The sequence below is a fragment of the Coturnix japonica genome, chromosome 2, assembly GCF_001577835.2.
Source record: "Coturnix japonica isolate 7356 chromosome 2, Coturnix japonica 2.1, whole genome shotgun sequence".
Lineage (NCBI taxonomy): Eukaryota > Metazoa > Chordata > Aves > Galliformes > Phasianidae > Coturnix > Coturnix japonica.
In genome coordinates this window covers 238,112-257,160 of record NC_029517.1, presented here as the reverse complement: position 1 = coordinate 257,160, position 19,049 = coordinate 238,112, and the positions used below count along the sequence as shown (strand labels likewise).

The following is a 19,049-nucleotide window of genomic DNA, read 5'->3' as shown; positions in this document are numbered from 1 at the left end:
GATCACGGCCGTCATCTGCCGCTCCGGGTGCCGATAACGTCAGTGAGGAGCGGCTGCACGTGATGAGCGGGATGCTCCGGTGACGGAGCGGGGACAGCAGCGCCGCCCCCCAGCCCCGCAGTGGGGCTCTGCTGCTCCTTCCTGGGCTCCCACCATGGGACCCCGCCTGCAGCGCAGCCGGCGGCAGCTCCGCGCTGAGGGCGATGCAGAACACGCCGAGTTCCGCCGGTTCGTGTTTGAGCTGCGTGTGACGGCCCCACCGGACCGGTAACGATCCTGCTGGGCCCACACGGGGGGTGTGCACAGCCAGCACGGGGCACAGCAGCACGGCCGGCAGGGCAGCAGTGTGAATCCTGAGCCCATAGAAACATTAAGGTTGGAGATCGCTGAGATCCCCGTGTCCAACACGGCCCACCCCCACCGTGCCCACCCAGCACGTCCCCACTGACACACCACGATGGTCCTTCAATGCGTGTATGGACCGACTGCAAGCAGAGAGCACTGAGCATTAGGATGGATGGTGAGCAGAAAAGTGACACGGGAAGCTGAAAGCACTGGGAACACCCAGCACTGGGGATGGAGGTGATGGTGCAGCACTGAGACACGCTCCTCTTCCCATTGATTCTGCCTCTGGTTTGTAAATCAGGGCTTTGAATCATAGAGGGATCGAATGGTTGGGTTGGAAGGGACCTTGAGATCATAGAAACACAGAATGGTGGGGTTGGATGGATCCTTAATGATCACAGAGCCATAGGATGGTGGGTTGGAAGGATTTTAATGATCATAGAGCCATAGGATGGTTGGGTTGGAAGGGTCCCTAATGATCATAGAGCCATAGGATGGTGGGGTTGGAAGGATTTTAATGATCATAGAGCCATAGGATGGTGGGTTGGAAGGAACGAAAAGCAAAGCACTGTATGTATGTACCTGCCTATGAAAGTGCGTTTATTAACACAGCAAAGCTGCTGCCTCAGCTCCACAGCCTCGGGAGCACAGGATCTGCTCACGGAGCTGCAGCAGCTCTGACAGCACTCATCCCATGCTGACGGACACGCACTGCTGCTCGCCCTGGGGCAAATGCATCAACCCAGCCAGGAGCGGGCAGGGTTAAATGTGACGCTGGGAAGAGTCAGAGGCTTTTGTAAACAGAATAGTGACTCAGATCCACCGAGAGGGCTCTGAAAGCACAAACACACACAGGTGAGGCTGCCCGTCAGCACAGCTCAGCACAGCACAGCTCAGCACGTGGGTTTCTGAAAGCTTTCATCATGACCCCAGAAAAGGCTTTATTGTTTTCCAAATAAGTGCTCGCAGTGGGCAGGGATGGGGAGGAACCATCACGGTGCCATCCACTGCGCAGCCCTGCACCGGGACAGCGGCCGCGGGCTCCCCTCCTTGGGGGTCTCCCACCCCACTGTGCTCTGGGGGGCCCTGCTGGGACGGGGGGGACCAGGGGGACCCCGAGGGGCCCCATCCTCAGCCACAGTGCGGGGCTGTGGAGCTCCGGAGGAACGTGCCCAGGCCAAAAGGGGGAGGCAGAGGGTGGGGGGGGCCGTCCTGCAGCCACCCCAACACCCGCTGAGCGCCCCAAACGGCCACTGCCCCTCCTGGGGGTGGGGAAGGCAGGAGACGGAGATGGGCTGAGATGGGAGATCGGCCGAGGGCAGAAGATCCCGGGGAGCAGATGGGATTTAGTGTCTGCTGCCGGCAGGATGAGGAGTGAGGAGCAGAGGGACGGGGGGTGTCCTTCCCAAACGGACCCTCGGGGGCTCCCCATGGCCGCAGCTCCCCGAGCGCTGCCCCAGCTCAGCTCGGTACCGCGGGGCTCCCCCTTGAGGCGCTGCCCCAGCGCTGTGCCCATGGCTGCGGGGTCCGGACTGTTCCAACAGCCCGCTCAGTGCTGCGGGGAGCTGCTGCTCTGAGCCTGCAGCCCCTCGTGCACCGACATCGAGGGCTGCGGGATCCTCGCTCTGCGTTTTCTCACCTCCTCCCTCTCAGCTGCTTTGCGCAGCAGTTTTTCCCGCTGAGCGCCCCATGGCGCAGCCCCACGGAGCTCCCGGCTCTGAGGGGCCGGTTCCCTCGGCCTGGGTTACAAAGGCCCACAGTGCTCATCCATCCCAACCCCTGTTATGTGCAGGGTCACAACCAGCAGCCCGGGCTGCCCAGAGCCACATCCAGCCTGGCCTTGAATGCCTGCAGGGATGGGGCACCCACAGCCTCCTCGTTCCATTTAATGCCTGCAGGGATGGGGCACCCACAGCCTCCTCGGGCAGCCCGGCCCAGGCTGGGCAGGATCCGGCCCATAGCGGGAACACCGGCACCGTTCGGGGACATGGCGGGGACACGGCGGGGTGTCGGTCATCGCGGGGCCGCCCGGAGGCCACGGTCCGGCTCAGGACCCCGCACCCCCCGCACCCCCCGGCCCCGTCCCGGCCCCCGCCGCCCCCTCCCGTCCCCTCCCGTCCCCGCCCCGGGGCCGCTCCGCGCGGCGCTGACGTTCGAGGCGGGGGCGGCGCTGACGCGGGCGCTGCCGGCGGGGAGCGGAGCGGAGCGGAGCGGCGGGGGCGGCCGAGAGCCGCATCCCGGCAGAGCGCGGCCATGCAGCGGATCCCGGCGGCCCCGCGCTGACCGGCGCCATGAACTTCGCGGGCGGCGCCGGGCAGAGCCCGCAGCAGCAGAGCCTGGCGGCGCCCGGCGGCCCCGTGCCGGTGCCGGTGCCGGTGCCCGGACCGTCGGGCCCGCAGCCGGGCGGGCCGCCGCCGCCGCAGTTCGGGCTGTCCAACTCGGCAGCCATCCGCGCCGAGATCCAGCGCTTCGAGTCGGTGCACCCCAACATCTACTCCATCTACGAGCTGCTGGAGCGCGTCGAGGAGCCCGTGCTGCAGAACCAGATCCGCGAGCATGTCATCGCCATCGAGGGTGAGCGGGCCGAGCCGAACCGAGCCGAACCGAGCCGGGCCGGGCCGAACCGAGCCGCCCTTTGTCCCAGCGCGCTGCGCCCCGGCCCTGCGGCAGCGGCCGCCCCCGGCACTGCGGCCCGCGGGGGCGGTGCGGGGTGCGGGGTGCGGGGCGGCCCTGCGGGTCGGGCCGGGCGCGTCCGGCGGAGCGATGCGGGCGGGGAGCGATGCGATGCGATGCGGCGGAACGGCCGGAGGGCGGGGAGGAGCGGGCTGGGGGGGCTGGGAGGAAACTCACAGGTACCCGGGGCTGGGGGAGGCAGCCCCGCTCCTGCCCCCCGAGCTCACGATTTTTAGTGTGTTTTGTCTCGGTTCCCCCAGGCGTGGGTTACGGGGCCGACCGCCGACGGNGCGCTGCCCGCACGTGTCGGTCGGCCCGGAAGGTCGCGGGTCGCCGTCGGGCCGGAGCGACGGAGCGGCCGCACCGGGCGGGCACCGCAACGAACCGCCGCTGTCCCGGCGCGGTGCTGCGGGGCGGTGCGTGCGATGCGGCGGCCCCGACCCAGCACCGAATCCCGGCGGCTGCGTCCGTTCTGGGCCGGGGGTGGGGGGAGGGGAGGCGGGACGGATCTGCGGGACGGACGGACGGACGGGCTGACGGTTCGTGGGTCCCGGGATGGGTCCGTCCGTCCTGCGGTGCGGGAACAAAGGGCTCAGCGTGCGGAGATGGAAAACCCAGAGAAGCGGGGGGGGCTCCGGGGGCTCCCCCACCTCTGCCATCGCTCCACGAGGTTCTGCCGCAGAGGCCGGGGCTGAACGGCACGAGGGGGGGGGGCGCGACGGGCGCGATCCCGGGCTGGAGGCGGGACGTGGGGTCAGGGGAGGGGTCGGGACGGGCCCCCACCCCCAACCCCAACCCCCGAGTGTCCTTCAGGATGTAAACATTGCTGGGCCGGACATGCGCGCGCCGCGCTGCGTCTCTTAGCAACCCCGCATCCCGCACTGCGCGCTGCTGCTGCGGGAGGATGCTCAGCCCGACCTGCTGCGGGATGCTCATCCTGACCTGCTGCGGGATGCTCAGCCCGTCCTGCTGCGGGATGCTCAGCCCGTCCTGCTGCGGGATGTTCAGCCCATCCTGCTGCGGGATGCTCAGCCCATCCTGCTGCGGGATGCTCATCCCGTCCTGCTGCGGGATGCTCATCCTGACCTGCTGCGGGATGCTCATCCTGACCTGCTGCGGGATGCTCANCCTGCTGCGGGATGCTCATCCTGACCTGCTGCGGGATGCTCATCCCATCCTGCTGCGGGATGTTCAGCCCGTCCTGCTGCGGGATGTTCAGCCCGTCCTGCTGCGGGATGCTCATCCCATCCTGCTGCGGGATGCTCAGCCCGTCCTGCTGCGGGATGCTCATCCCATCCTGCTGCGGGATGCTCAGCCCGTCCTGCCTGCAGCCCGACCTGCTCTCAGCCCGTGGCCGCGGGTGGCAGCAGCTCCAACCGGGGCGGTGAGCGCAGTGTGCATTGAGTTGGAGCAGGGCGGGTGGTGTCGCTGGCTCACGGCGCTGTGATGGAGCTGCGGTACCGAAGGGTCGCGGTTCCGACCCCCGGCTCCGTGTTCCGTGGCCGAACCGCTGGCTGCTGTTTGCCCTCCTCACTCGGGGCTGCAGTGACCGCTCCGTGCTGTGGATGCGATGCTGATGTTACTGCTCACACCTGCAGAGCCAAGTGCTGGAACTGGCCGAACTCCTTCCTGCTCTCCTGCTCCTGTTTATGGCAGCTGCTTCCTTTCCGGAAGGGGAGGAGGTGTGGGCCGGGGCCCGGTGGGCACACGGGCTGACGGGCCCGGCTGTGTCCCTATGGCTGAGCCCCGGTGCTGCTCGTGGCTGCTGATCGTGTTTGGGTAGTGCTGGGGCTGCAGGAAGCTCTGCCCTTATGGGCTGCTCCCTCACTGTATCACAGACAGCAGAGCTGTGCTGGGCATTTGTGTGGCTGCATGAAGCACAATGAAGCACAGCACGGTGCAGTGGGGCAGCCCCTGCCTGAGCAACACCACCTCCAATGGGGGAACGCAGAGTGGAACACAGATAGGGCTTGCAATTAGAACAGGGTCTGCACAGCACTGAGCTTATTTCATAGACCTGGACCTTCTGAAGTGACCATGTGTGGTGGTGGGGAGGTGGGGGGTGCTGCGGGGGGCAGGAGGAGCACCCGGCTGTAGGCTGCAATGCATGGGAGAGTGGTGCAGGGGAGCGTTGCACAGAGGCCTGTGTGTGCATGGAGTGTTGGAGCTGAGGAGGTGGGCAGCAGTGAGAGCTGGGATGGAGCTGCTGTCGGATGGAGGGGACTCTTCCCAGCGTTGTCTCTCTGTGAGCCCTCCATGGAAGTGAGGGCAGCTGGAGCCTCGCTGTGCAGGTGGGTCCGTGCAGGGCGTGCAGCCGAGGCACCGGGCTGAGATGCAGCTGTGATGCAGGGCTGCTCATTGCAGGAGCTGTGTCCATCTCACTGCGGGTCAGCAGCACCCACTGGGCATCTCTGAGAGCTGGCACTGCAGCAGGACATGCTGCTCTGGTGCTCTTAGAGCCGCTGGGTCCGATGGAAGGCGTCTCTTCCTGCCTCTTTTGATGGCTGACACCAGTTGGATGCAGCTGGATGGGGTGGGAGCGGCGGTGCTGGAGCAGGATGGGGCTCCTCACCCACCCAGCCCTGCGCTGGGGATGATGTGCACACGTGGGGCTGGTCCTCACTCAGCTCCCAGCGCAGGATGAGGGTGGGAGTCAGAGAAGCAGGAGTTGCTTCTCAGCACTGTGGGTGATGGAGATGGGAGGGAAAGTGGCAGCAGTGAAGTGGGGGGATGGGGGTGGCAGGGCTGAGGGATGCTGAGGGGTGATGGAGCCATGGGATGCAGCGCGGTGTGCTGGGGCTGTGCTGCAACCTCGTGGTGCTTGAGTCCAGCAGAGCCCAGCAGAGCCCAGCAGAGCATGGCAGCACTGAGTGCTGCGTTCTGCTGCAGTGTGGCCCATGGTCAGCCCCGGCTCTTCCACTCGGGCTGATCAGGAGGCAGTCAGTCACTGCACCAACACCACGTGGGCTGAGCGAAGAGGTGGTGACACGCAGGCAGGGATGGGTGGGAGGGCAGAATGGGCCGCTTGTACTGAGTGCTGCTGATTTGTGCTGGTGACAGGCAGCTCGCAGCTCTTACTGTGCCGCTGCAGGGTTGGAGGCTCGTGATCTGTGAGCTCCTTTCCAACCTGGGCCATGCTGTGACTCTGTGGCTGTTGCAGGAGCTGCCCGTAGCTCCTGGCTGCAGGTCTGATCTCTGAGAGCCGCGGGCAGTGCCGTGCTCTGGAGCTGGGCAGGATGGGGAGGAAGGCTGCACCCACCCCGGGCTGGCAGTGCAGGGCAGGGGAGGAGCTGCTGTCTGTGCCACTGACCAGGAGCAGCGTCTGCCGTGCTGATCTGTGACCGCAGCTGGTGGTGAGGGAAGGAGCCGTGGGCAGCGCCTGTGAGCAAGGAGGGCTCTGCAGAGGGGTTGATGTGCAGGCAGAACTGCTAGAGATGGAGAGGCAGGAGCTGCCGTGCACCTCGCGCTGTGCAGAGCTCTCAGCCCCCGCCGGCAGCGTCGTGCTGCAGTCGCATCCCTTGCTGGGAGGAAGCTGCGCTGTTTCTGTTCGTGATCTCACCTTCCTACTTCAGTGTCTGCTTCTAAATCCCTCCTCCAGGACTTGGCCAGCCGGAGCCTCCCGCTCAGCAGCTGCACGGAGGGAACACAGCACGTCTGGCCTATTTCTGCTGGCTGCGCTCTGCCACAACGTGGCCAGAGCTTCCATTTCGTCCCAGCTGCCCTTGTGATGCTCGGGGCATTGCTGGGCACGTGGGTCCAGGTGGGTGCTGTGAGCGCAGGGTTGATGCCATGGAGACTTCCAGGGCAGGAGGGATCAAATGCACCATCAGTTCACAGCCCACCTGCCTGAAAGGTTGGTGCAGCCAGGCAGAGCAGAGCAGAGCAGAGGGGATGCACAGAGGTGCTGCTGAGGCCGGTGCAGGCTGTGATTGCAGGCTGTGCCGGGGGCTGCACGGCGGCTCTGCAGCCTCTGGTGCTGTGAGTCACGGAAGCTGCTGCCCGAGGGGCCGTCTGGGCTGGTTCCTCCCTGTTAATCTGCATGTGATGAAATCCGCTGGTCGTGGCGCTGCAGGGCTGTGCTGGAGCCCCGCTGCTGCTCCTGTGCTCCTGCAGGTCTGTGTGTGCCGCTCGGCTCCATCTCACGTGCTGGCTGTGCTGATGGGTCCCAAAGCCGTCACACAGTGCAGCCATCGCCCACCTGCATCCTGCTGTTGTTTTCTGCCTGCGTTGGGTCATTTCCCAGCAGGGAGCCCTTCGTTAACCCCTGGATAATCACAGTGTCAGGGTTGGAAGGGACCTGGGAAGATCACCTATTCCAATGCCCCTGTTGGAGCAGGAGCACATGGGTTGGGTCACACTGAGGTGGCAGAACGGATTTCAGGCTGTTCCTACAGCTCCATTGTGGCACTGACCACAAATGGGGGAACACAGAGAGGTGAGCGCTTGGAATTGAGCGGCTGGATGTGGGGATCTGCCATGGCTGGGAGGGAGAGGGATCGGCTGTGGCAGCAAAGGATGGAGCTGCTGGGGTCGGGTGTGGGGTGGGGACAGGCAGCTGTGGTTCATGCAGTGCAGGAGGATCCCAGCTGTGCAGGGCTGGCGGCTCCATGCGTGGTCCTGGCGGCTCCGTGCACTGCTGGGCTGCAGCTGGGACACGCTGCTGGAGAACTGGAGGGGAGCAATGGGTTTGGGTTTGGGTTTGGGCAGAGCCGCCCTGGGAGCTGAATGGCAGAACTGAGTCATCGGCAGAGCAGCAACGAAATGAGCACACGGGGCCGGGAGGAGCGTGAAGGGAGAGGAGGGGGCAGCGAAGGGAGAGGAGGGGGCGGCAGGGCTGGCAGCTGGCAGTGCTGATCCCTGGAGTGCCAGCAGTGCAGCCCACAGCTGTCCATGGGCTTTAATCCCACTGGCTGCTCACTGCACTGAGTGCAGTTATCCCTGCTCAGCACCCACAGCTCCCAGCACAGCCGCCTGCAGGAGGTTCATCCCACGGTGGCTTTGGAGGTGGGTGCAGTTCCCCCCCGGGAGCTGGGAGCTGCTTTGCAGGGTCAGTCCATCACAGTCTGATGTTGCTGCTTCATACCCCAAAGTTTGGGGTTTTGGTGCAGTGCTGCTGGTGCCGCCAGGCAGAGCAACGTGCCCCGTTCCAACAGCTGTAACTCACCCACATGAGGATGAACCCGGCCTTTGCTCCTCGCTGTCTCCCTTGTCGTAGCTCTCCTGAGCTCAGTCATGGACCGATGCCACTCTTTCCTATTTATCCTGGTTAATGTGACCTAATTGGCACTCTGTGCGCACGCAGCGTCCCGTGTCTGAGCGCAGCGAGGAGCCGGGCCAGCTCTCCAAATGGGGCTCTCACCACACTCGTGTTCCTTTGCGCTGGGATGGTTTCTGGTTGTTCCGTCAGCTTTGAGGACCTGCCAGCTCCCAGCGATGCTGTTGTTGCAGGTCTGCTTCCAATAAGCTCGTGCTGTGGGCTGTGGGCTGCCCTCCTTCCTGCACTGCAGGACGGCCCTTCTCTGTGCTGCCACCACCTGACCCACTGCTGGGGGTGTGCTGGGGGGGCTGGGAGCGCTGCAGGACGGGTACAGCAGAGCAGCAGCAGTGCAGGGAGTTGGGCGTGTTGGAAATCAGAGTCAATGAATGGCCCGGGTTGGAAGGGACCCCAAGGATCACGAAGCTCCAACCCCCCACCACAGGCAGGGCCACCAACCTCCCCATTTCAGAGCAGCCCAGGCTGCCCAGGGCCCCATCCAACCTGGCCTTCAACACCTCCAGGGATGGACGGGGCATCCACAGCCTCTGGGCAGCTGTTCCAGCACCTCCCCACTCTCACAGTACACAACTTCCCCCTGACATCCACCCTCAGTGGCTGTGGAGGGGCTCACTCAGCCCCATCTGCTCTGAGGTCCATGCTGGGAAGCTGCAGGGAGGTGGATGCTGGCTGGGCAGTGATAGGGACTGACACGTGTAGAGCTGTGGCTGAGGGCTGAGGCTGCACCGTGTTCTTCTGCTCTGCCCTGGGGGTCACATCAGGGGTGCTGTGCACAGTGTGGGGCTGCCCAGATCCAGATGGATGGAAGATGTGGAGGGCTGTGGGGCGGTGGGGCCTGGAGCACCTCCTGAATGGGGCAGACTGAGAGCTCCAGGCTGTGCACATGGAGGAGAGAAGGCTGAGGGGGATCTCTGAGCAGTGCTGATGGGTGTCTGAAGGGAGAGGAGCAGGGGGAGGGGGCCGGGCTCTGTTTGGTGCTGCCCAACGTTGGGACGAGGAGCAGCGGGCACAGAGTGCAGCCCAGGGAGTTCCATCTGAATGTGAGGAGCAATTTGTGTGCTGGGAGGGCGGCAGAGCCCTGTAATGGAGCCCTGAGAGGTGGGGGAGTCTCCTCTGGAGATCCCCAGCCCCCCTGGGTGCTGTGCAGCTGCTGTGGGGGATGCAGTGGGGGAGCTCCAGGGGTCCTGCCACCCCCTGCAGCTCTGGGATGCTGTGCGTGGCCTCGGGCACCTCTGGGGATGGAGCACCCACAGCTCTGTGCTCAGTGCTGATCAGTGGGGCAGTGTTGGATGGCGGCCTCATCTCCCCCCACACACAGAGCTGCCTTTATCAGCTGCACCTGAAGCACGTCTGAGGCCGAGCTCAGCTCCAAACCCAAACTTCTGTTTCTGTGAACAGCAGTTGCAGTGAATCCTTGCCCTGACTTTGCAGGGGATCTGAAGGCAGTGCGGGGTAACGGGGTGGGGGTGGGCTGTCTCTTCTGTCAGCTTCTTCATCTGAGAGCATCCCATCCATCCATCCATCCACTCGTGTCTTTGGGTTTCAAGCTCTGTTCTCATGACTCTGTCCTCTCTCCAGCTCCAGACATGGAACTCTGTGCAGCTTTGGGGCTGTTTGTGCACAGAGCTCTGTCTGCCCATCCCCACCATCCGCTCAGTGCTTCCCCATGTCCATCTGTGGGGCTGCTGCTTCCTGCTGGCCATTGTTGTGGGCTCTGTTTCCCCCCAAACTTTTCAGCTTCCTACACCAGTTTTGGCACTTCCTTTGCCCAACATCTCGCTGACATCTGTTTCCTCCTCTTTTCTTTTGCCTTTTCTTACCCTTTTTTGGCATTTGGGTGTTAATGGCCTCTGAGCTTTGAGTCTTCAGCCCCATTGCTGCCCTTGGTTTTGCTGTGGTAGAGGTGGGGCTGGGGGTGTCCCAGGGGTCCCCATGGCTCCGTGCAGGGCTGTGCTGCTGCCCCGTGCCCTCCTCTCCTTGAGCTCCTCGTGCTGCTGCTGCTGCGCAGTGCAGGGCTCCCAGCCAAGGCAGCGTGCTAAAATGAGTGCGTGCTTAACGAGGTCCTGGTTTGCACAGTCCCAGGTGGGCAGTACCTGCACGGGGCCTCATGGCGCCGTTGGGAGGATGATGGGGCCCCGCAGTGTGAGGGGGGGCAGCTGCCCTGGGATGGGGCAGTGCTGAGCAGAGCTGGGGGTGTGGGCGTAGCAGTGGGGCTGGTGGGCACCCAGCAGCTCCGGGGCAGCCAGCAGCCCCATGGCACGGGTGAGGTGCCGGATAAGGTGCAGAGGGCAGCGGAGCATGCGGTGTGCTGCCATTAGTGCTGTCACCCGGCTGCCCACTCCCTCTGCAGTGATGGGGTCAGCGCTGGAGTGTGGCCGTGGGGGCCGTGGGCTGGGAGCTGTGAGGGCAGGGATGGCACAGCGTTGGGCTCAGCCGCTGCGTGCCCGCGTTGGTAATTGGCTTTAAATCCAAGTCTCTAATTCTGCCGTTTCCATGGAAATGGAACGATCTTGTGATGAAGACGTGAGGCTGGGGGTGGGCGTGCTCCAGTTGGGCCCTCAGAACTGCAGTGTGCCCCATTCCAACACGGCTGCTTGTGCCAGGAGGGGCTGTGGGGCTCCTGTGGGTGCGTGGGGACCACGAGGGGCGGCGGGGACGGCCCTGCCCGGGGCAGTGGGACACTGAGACACACGGAGCCCAAACTGCAGCAGTGCTGCCCATCCCTGGAGGTGCCTGAGGCCACGGGAGGGGCTCTGGGTGTCCTGTGCTGGCGGGGGGCACTCAGCCAATGGCGGGGGGGCTCGGGGCCCCTTCCAACCCAACCTGTCTGTGACCTTCAAGGACCCTTCCAACCTGTCTGTGCTCTGTGACCTTCCAGGACCCTTCCAACCCAGCTGTTCTGCCCCTCTCCCAACACGGGTGGCTCCGAGTTCAGAGAGCACAGAATTGACGGGGCGCTGCTCCCTGTGTGTCTGACGGCACCTCCACCAGCACCGTGTGGCTTTGATGCCTGTAATTGCTTTAACGTTGCCTAAAAACGTGAGTGCTTCCCAATGAGCCACAGGCAGATGTAAAGCCCGGGGGAAGCAGCCGGGAGGGCAGCACGGAGCCCAGCAAGAGGAGCCAGGTGAGCTTAGGAGCGAGGCAGGACGTGGTGCCATGGCAGAGCCCAGAGCCACGTGGACACAGCGTTGAAGCACCCAGCCCTTCATGGGGAGCAGCTGTGCTGGGGATGCAGGCAGTGCTTGCATTGGAGCCCACATTGCTCTGCAGAGCAGCAGAGCTGCAGCTCGGGTACAGGAGATGGTTTGGATGCGCTGAATATTGAGTGGGCTTTTCCCACCCAGAGGAGTGCAAGGACGTCCCACCCCCTGCAAGCACAGGGATGTCGGTGCTGCCTCTGTGCTGTTATCCATGACAACACGTGGGACTCCACGGGAGGAGGATTTCAGCCTGGATTTCAGCTGGAAAGGATTCCTGGGTGTGCAGCGCAACTGGTTGCATTGACATATGCCTGAGCAGCAGCCATAGTGTGCTGGGAACAGGGAAGTCCTAATATTGAGCTCCTTTGTAGCTCTTTGTTTTGCGGCACTGAGCTGGGGCAGGAGCTGCTCTGTGCCTGCACCCAACTGCTGCCTGATTCCAGCTGGAGATTCCAGCTCTTTGGCTCGGAGCTGCCCTGGCTCTTCCCATTTGCTAAGCAGGGGCTGCACAGCTTCGGCAGAGCTCCCTCATGTTCCCCTAACCTCGTTTTTGGGAAGATCTAAATTGCTTCTGCTCAGACTTCTATAGATAGGGCCGGGAGGAGGCACCGAAAGCCCCATTGCAGCCGTGGGGTCGTGGGGTGCTGAGCCCTGCTGCCATCACTGTGTCCTTGGGGTGGTGCAGCCCCGGTGCTGCCCTGCGGGACCCCCACTCTGCAGCACAGTGGGGCTGTGCCCCCTCTCCTGCCCTCGGCCCCATTGGCTCAGTGCTCTGCAGTGCAGCACAGCTTCACATCCAGCTCCTCCTGCACAGGAGCTGCTGCCTCATTGATTTGCTGTCCCCTGGATGGCGCTGGGAGGGAGCAGCAAACTCATTGCTCCCCATCGGCCTCCTCCTCCTCCTCCTCCTCCAGCACTGCAGGCTCCGTCCCCCCACCCTCCCCCTGCTGAGGCTGCAGGACCTGGGCCAGGCTGCGCTCCCCTGCCCTGCTCAGAGCTCTCCTGGTCGCTGTGTGTGATGATGGATCTGATGGGGGTCAGTGTGGGGCTGGCTGGGAGCTGGGCCTGCAGCCACGGGTTTGCTCTGAGCTGCTCCGTGTTCCTGCTTTGTTCTCCCTTCTCTTCTCAGTAGCTGCCTGTGCTCTGTTTGCTTTCTGATTGCTGCCAACGTTCAGAATGACCTCAGGATTTCATTTCTGATGCTAACGAGGACCTGCAGCTCATTATTCTCTATGCAAAACGAGATCCTTTTCTGTACGTTTTAGGCTGATCTCCTGCAGCCACCTGGTTGCTCAGCATTTTAAGGTCCCTCCGTGTCCATTTCCCTGAGCAATGCTCTGGAGCTGCTCTGATCCCTCCTTGCAGCTCACTGCAGCTCCCCATTGCAGTGCTGTGCTCTGAGGCTGCTCAGTGAGGGCCGTCCTCCATCCAGCCCCAGCTCAATGCACTCTTTATGCTCCCGAACAGCTGCTGTTCCGCATGGAGCCCGGCCTGAGTTTCCTGTTTGCTGCCCTCCTGGCTGCAGGATGCGCTGCTGGATGCTGCTTTGTGCCGCTGCTGCACATTGGGGTTGTGCCCCTGTTGTTACGTGTCATTAATTGCTAATGGAGAAAGAGTGGATGTTACCCAGCATGAACCAAAGCTGTGAGTTAAGCAATGGGACGAGGTGCACCAGCAGCCCCTGTTGGCAGGGCTCGGTGGGAGCCGCGCTGTGGGGTTGCTCTGTGCAGGATGGGTCTGTTCTCCTGGGGCTGTGGGCTGCACTCAGACCCCTCTGCAGACAGCCCTGGGGCTGGGGGTCCCTATGGGCTTATTTCAGCAGGGAAATGGTGTGTGGCACCAGGAGGCTGCCCTGGGGGGGGGGGACGTGGCACTGTGAGCTGCCTTTGGGGAGGAAGCTGCACCGCACTGAGGTGTCTGCGGTCCCAGCAGAGCTCCTGGGGCACGGAGGGAACCAGGCAGGAAACCACAGCCTGCCTTGTGAGCTGTGGTTGGTGTTTGTCATTGTGCACATCCCCACATGGTGCCATTGGGCTGCTCCAGGCACTGCCCAGCCCTGCTGTGCTGAATGAGGGGCTGGGGGTCCATCCCTGGCATGGAAAGCTGTGTGTTGGTGTTGGCTGTGGTACGAGGTGGCTGCACTGGGGTGCTGAGCTTACTTGTGTTATTTTGCCTTTAAATAGAGAAGTCATAGGAATTTGCTCGCAAGAAAGTAACACTGAGACTAAACAAGGTGGTGGTGACGCACTGAACAGGTTGCCCAAGGAGGCTGTGGATGCCCCATCCCTGCAGGCATTCAAGGCCAGGCTGGATGTGGCTCTGGGCAGCCTGGGCTCCATGTCTGCAGGCGCTGTGGGGGCTGCCCAGCTGCCCCAGGAGCTGTGGGCACATCCCTGTCCCTGCTCGTCCCCCGGGGACCTCATGGCCTGGTGGGTCCTGCAGCCGGGATGGGACGGGAGGGACGGGGCACAGGTGGGCACTGCCTTGCTCAGTGCTGACCCTTGTTTATATAGCTGGCTTGAGAGAGAGCTGCTTTAGGGCTGTTAAGAGCTGAGCAGTGAGGGAGGGCTTTGGAAGGCTGTGCTGGCTGCCTTCACAGAGGAAAGCTTAATGAACAAGCCAGAACTTGGCCGGGGAGTGCGGTTACTTTTCTATTCTGGGAGCAGCAGCTCAGGATGCAGAGCAGTGGGAGGCACTGCTGCTTGGTTGTGAGGCTCCAGGAACTGATGTGCAAAGTAATCGCCAGCTCCTGGCTGCTGTCAGCACGGAGGGGCTGCAGGTGAGAGCTGTGCTGGGGGCTGTGCTGTGCTGGGGGCTGTGCTGTGCTGTGGGGCTGTGCTGTGCTGGGGGCTGTGCTGGGCTGGGGGCTGTGCTGGGTTGCGTTGGGTTCAGCTGGGCTGCGTGGATAAGCTGATGACTCTGAGCGCTGGGTTACGCTCCGTTGGGTCGAGCTGTGCTGGGACTGGAGCAGCTCGCGGTGCTGGAGCCCATCGCTGCCCCCCTCCGTCATTCTGCTGAGCAGCCCCGCACGCAGCTGTTGCTCGCTCCTCCAACGCATCTTCCACCGTACCAAACGCTTCCCGGCTCTCCAGACACCCCAGTTCTCTGCAGGCTGAGCAGGAGGAGCCGCGGTGCTTTCACCTGCACGCTGTTCCCGCACCGTCCGTCCCTCGGCTTCACCCCTTCGCTGCTTCCGTTCCCATTTCTCATTTCCTCCTGCCTGTGGATTAGGCTGGAGGGCTGTTGTTGCTGTGGGCGGTGACGGGAGGAGCTCCAGGACCCAACGAGGGCTCTTGGAGCCCCGTTTCCAGGCGGTCCGACGGGCTCCGTGCCCCGCTGTGCCCCTCAAAGACGTTCCATGGGACGGAGCGGGGTCCGCGGCTGTTCCACGGTGCGACCCTCGCTCAGCGAAACCTCCCCGCGTCCCCGTGCCCGACGTTCCCGGCGGGTTCAGAGCAGCCCCAGCTCCGCCCTTCCCACGTCGGGGCAGCGCTGTGCAGCCGCCATCGGTTCTGTCCGTGCGGCCGTTCCGCGGCCTGTCCCGTTAATTGCAGCCAGATGTTCGCGGTGCCGTCACTCGCTGCGGGCGGAGCCGCCGCTGCCGTCCGCGCTCCCGGCGGCATCATCCCCCCGCGGGGCCTGGGGGGTCCGGGGGGCGGGGGAGGCAGAAGGCAGCGATGGGGGACGGAGGGCGGGGACCGTGTCCGTGCCGTGTCCGTGTCGTCTCTGTGCCGTGTCCGTGCTGTCGGTGCCGGTACTGAGCGGTGCCGGTGTTGGGGGCCGTCCCGATGCCGCAGCGCCCCCCGCCGTCCGTCCATGGCAGCGGCTCGGAGCGGAGCGGCAGCGCCCCCCGGTGGCGGCCTCGGTCCGTGCGTGCGGAGCGGCGGGGTGGGCTCTCGGGGGTCCGGGGCGGCCCGTAGGGCTCCAACAGCCGCCCCCCCCACCGGGTCCGCTCCGGGCTCGATGTCGGGGCGCGGAGGCCCCTTAAGGGCGCGGCCTCGGCGGGGCGGCCCCGTCCCGTCCCGTCCCGTCCCCCCGGCGCATTGGGGCGGTCCCACCCGCTGCTGGCGAAGCGCCGGAGCGCGGCCCGGGCATGTCGGCGCGGCGTGGGAGCGGGCGGGCGGCGGGCGGCGCGCGGGGGGGCCCTCGGCCATGGGGCAGCCCCGCGGGTGACGATGGCGGAGGGCCGGCGGCGGAGCGGGGCGGCGCGGCGCCCCCCGAGCCCGAGCCCCGTCCCCAGCCCGACCCCCGGCCCGGCCCCGCGTCGCGCCGTCAGCGTGTGCGAGTCGCTGGACCTGCAGGGCGTCCCCGCCGTCCGCGCCGCGCTCGGGGCCGCCCAGCAGCAGCGGCGCCGGCCCAAGAGCTTCTGCGCGCCGGGCGGCGGGGCGGGGGTCGGGCCGGGGGTCGGGGCGCTGCTGGGCTCCGCTCCGCGCAGCCGGGTCGGGCTGCTCGACTTCTTCCGACCGCGGCGCCGCGACGACGGGGACCGCGGGGCGAACATCGGCGGCGGGGAGCCGCGATCGCGGCCCGGCAGCGTGACGTTCCTGGCCGCCGCCCGCCCGCTGCCCGCCGACAGCCCCGGCTTCCCCCGCGGGGGGTCCCTGTGGGGCAGCCGCCGGTGGAACCCGTTCGGTCGCGGCGGCTCCGGCCCCCGGCGGCACCTGAGCGCGCTCCGAAAGAGCTTCAGCTTCCGCCTGCGCCGGGGCCACGAGCTGCGGCGCTGCGAGTCGGGCGGGCTGCGCCCCGCGAGGCTCCGCACCAAGAGCGAGGGAGACGCGGGGTCCGTGCACGCGTGTCCCAGCAAACGGGACCTGCTGTACCCGGAGCTGGGGCACGACGCGCTGCGCCACGAGCCGGGGCCGCCCGGCGGGATCTGGAAGCTGCTCACCGGCCGCTTCCGACGGCGGGAGCGCGGAGCCGGCACCGGCACCAAGGAGCCCCGCGGCGGCAACGAGCCGGTGCTGCTGGGCGGCGGGGCGCTGAGAGCGCTGGGTGAGTGCGGGACTCAAACGGGACGGGACGGGACGGGACGGGACTGAAACGGGACGGGACTGAAACGGGACGGGACGGGACGGGAGCACGTCGGTATCGCGGGGCGATGGAGGGGTGACGGCGGGGCTGCGGCCGTCGGGGGGGGGGCGGCCCGAGGAGCCGCCGTGTGCGGTGGTCGGGGGGGATGAGGCGGTTCGGAGCCGGCGGCGGGGAACCGAAACGCGTCCCGCTCTCGGGAGGGCAGAGGAGAGCGGGGGGCATCGCTCCGGGCCGGGGCTGCAGGACACGGGAGCTGCGGGGGGACACAGCGCTGCCCGGGGCGGTCTGGGGGTGCGGTGGGCTCAGCAGGTCGGGCCGGGGGCTGCGATGGGGCGCGATGGGGCACGCGGTGGGTTCGGGAGCTGAAGCTCCGCCGTGTCTCTCCGGGCCGCGCTGCTCCCGGTGCCGGCGCTGCCCGGACCTCGTTCCTCGGCCCCGTTTCCCTGCGCCGTTCCCCATCCCGTTCCCCCGCGCGGCCCCACAGCGGCAGGAGCGGGGCTGGGAGGAGCGCGAGGCGCCCGTGGGCTTTTAAGGCATTGAACGCTGCGGATGGAGCGGGGGGGGGCTGCGCTGCGCTCACAGCCGCCCGGGAGCTGCGCAGGGCTCCATGCTGCGCTCCCTGCTGCTCGCTCTGTGGCGGCGGCTCGGGCCGGTTCCGTGCCCGGCTGCTCTGCAGCACCGCCGTGCTCTGCTGGGCAGCGCGGAGCAGCCCCGCTGCAGCGGGGGGAGCAGCTCATCCCGGGGCTCACGGTGCCTTCCAGGAGCGGGTCCTGGGCTGGCCGTGTGGCCTTGGTGCGCTGCGGGGTCACAGGGCTGCACTGCCTGCCTTGCTGCTCCCTGCCTTGCTGCTCCCTGCATTGCTGCTCCCTGCCTTGCTGCTCCCTGCTTTGCTGCTCCCTGCTTTGCTGCTCCCTGCTTTAGTGCTCCGTGCATTGCTGCTCCCTGCTTTAGTGCTCCGTGCATTGCTGCTCCCTGCTTTGCTGCTCCCTGCATTGCTGCTCCCTGCTTTAGTGCTCCGTGCATTGCTGCTCCCTGCTTTAGTGCTCCCTGCCTTGCTGCTCCGTGCATTGCTGCTCCCTGCTTTGCTGCTCCCTGCATTGCTGCTCCCTGCTTTAGTGCTCCCTGCATTGCTGCTCCCTGCCTTGCTGCTCCCTGCATTGCTGCTCCCTGCTTTGCTGCTCCCTGCATTGCTGCTCCCTGCTTTGCTGCTCCCTGCATTGCTGCTCCCTGCCTTGCTGCTCCCAGCCCTGCACTCCCTGCATGGCAGGAGGTTCCCAGGCAGCAGAGGCCGCACTCATGGCTGCGGAATGTGGGTGTACCCGTGTACCGGTGCTGGGAGGTGCAGCAGGGACCTGTTGCTGCTTGTTGGTGAGTCCCTGCAGGAGCTGCACCCGCAGCCTCCGGCCCGACTGCCCCGTTCTCAGGGTGCAGCTGTGGTGCTGTACCACGTCCATGTCCTGCTGGATGTGTCCCATCCCTGCACCCAGCTCTTTCCATGGGTCCTGCTTTGAGTGCTGTTGGTGGGACGTGGAGCAGCGCAGCGCTGCTCCTTGGGCTGCCTGCACGGCTCAGGGATCCCTGCTGCGTTCATCCTGCTGCTCCTAATGCGTGCTCAGCACTTCAGACCTGGATTGCTGAGCTGTTCTGCCCACCTCAGCCCGAGGAGAGCAGCTCCGCCGCCCCAACATGCCCCCCCAGGGCTGCAGCTGCAGCTGCGGTTATCGGCTCCTTGGAGATGCTGGTGCTGCAGGCCGGGCTCCAGCAGGGCTGCTTCCCCACTCCCAGCCCCAGGAGCGTTTTGGTTCCAGCAGAGACCCGTCCAGCACAGCACACCCCATAGGCTGCCTACAGGGAGAACGGTCCCGGTGCCGTCCCACACCTGCACCATGCTTGTTCCCGCTGGTGTGGGGCTCTGGGCTCAGGGAGGGGTGGGCAGGGAATGCAGGGTTTGATGCCTGGGAAGCAGCTTGGAGCTTGTCTGTGTGTGGCACTGAGGAGGCGGCAGGGACTGGGATCTGTGCACCCAACCAGGGCTTGGAGCTGGGTCTGGGTCTGGGTCAGCCAAGTGCAGCCTGTTGGGCCGGGTGCCCAGAACCAGGGTCAGGGCCGGGAGCTGCGTGTCCACCTGCAGCCTGGATGACATGGCCTGCAACAACAGGGCAAGCAGGGCTGAGGATTTCCCTGCTCACCTTCCAGGAAGGCTCCACCTCGTCCAGGCTGCCTGGAGGTTGGAGGTGCTGCCCTGCTGGGTGCACGGCCCTGGGGTGGGCAGGGGAGGCTGCTGGGGGACGAGGATGGTGCTGGGATGTTCATGGGAGGTTTGCACAGTGAGCAGTGATAGGAATCGCCTCGTGTCAGCACCTGCCTGGGGTGGTGGGGGAGCAGAGCTGGGCCGGGCTGAGCCTCCTGCACTTAGCACAGCAGCCGTCGGTGCTTATGAGAGCTGGGAGGTGCAGCTGGCACCGGGGGTCTGTGTGCTTGTGCAGGGGGCTGCAGCTGGGGACTTTGCACTGTGCTCTGCT

General features: G+C 65.4%; 1 protein-coding gene across 5 annotated transcripts in view; it reads left to right on the top strand.

Moving 5' to 3' along the window:
- The first annotated feature begins 2,528 nt into the window (after window positions 1-2,528).
- Window positions 2,529-19,049, top strand: part of AGAP3 (ArfGAP with GTPase domain, ankyrin repeat and PH domain 3) — a 68,512-nt gene continuing 51,991 nt past the window's right edge. The window contains exon 1 of one of the 5 annotated variants that reach the window (XM_015852790.2): window positions 2,529-2,919. In XM_015852790.2, coding sequence (XP_015708276.1) covers window positions 2,637-2,919 — 283 coding nt within the window. In that variant the 5' untranslated portion in view covers window positions 2,529-2,636. Of the gene's footprint in view, window positions 2,920-15,671; window positions 16,489-19,049 lie in introns of those variants that run through there. The other 4 variants (XM_015852791.2, XM_032442758.1, XM_015852789.2 and 1 more) reach the window with 4 other exon arrangements.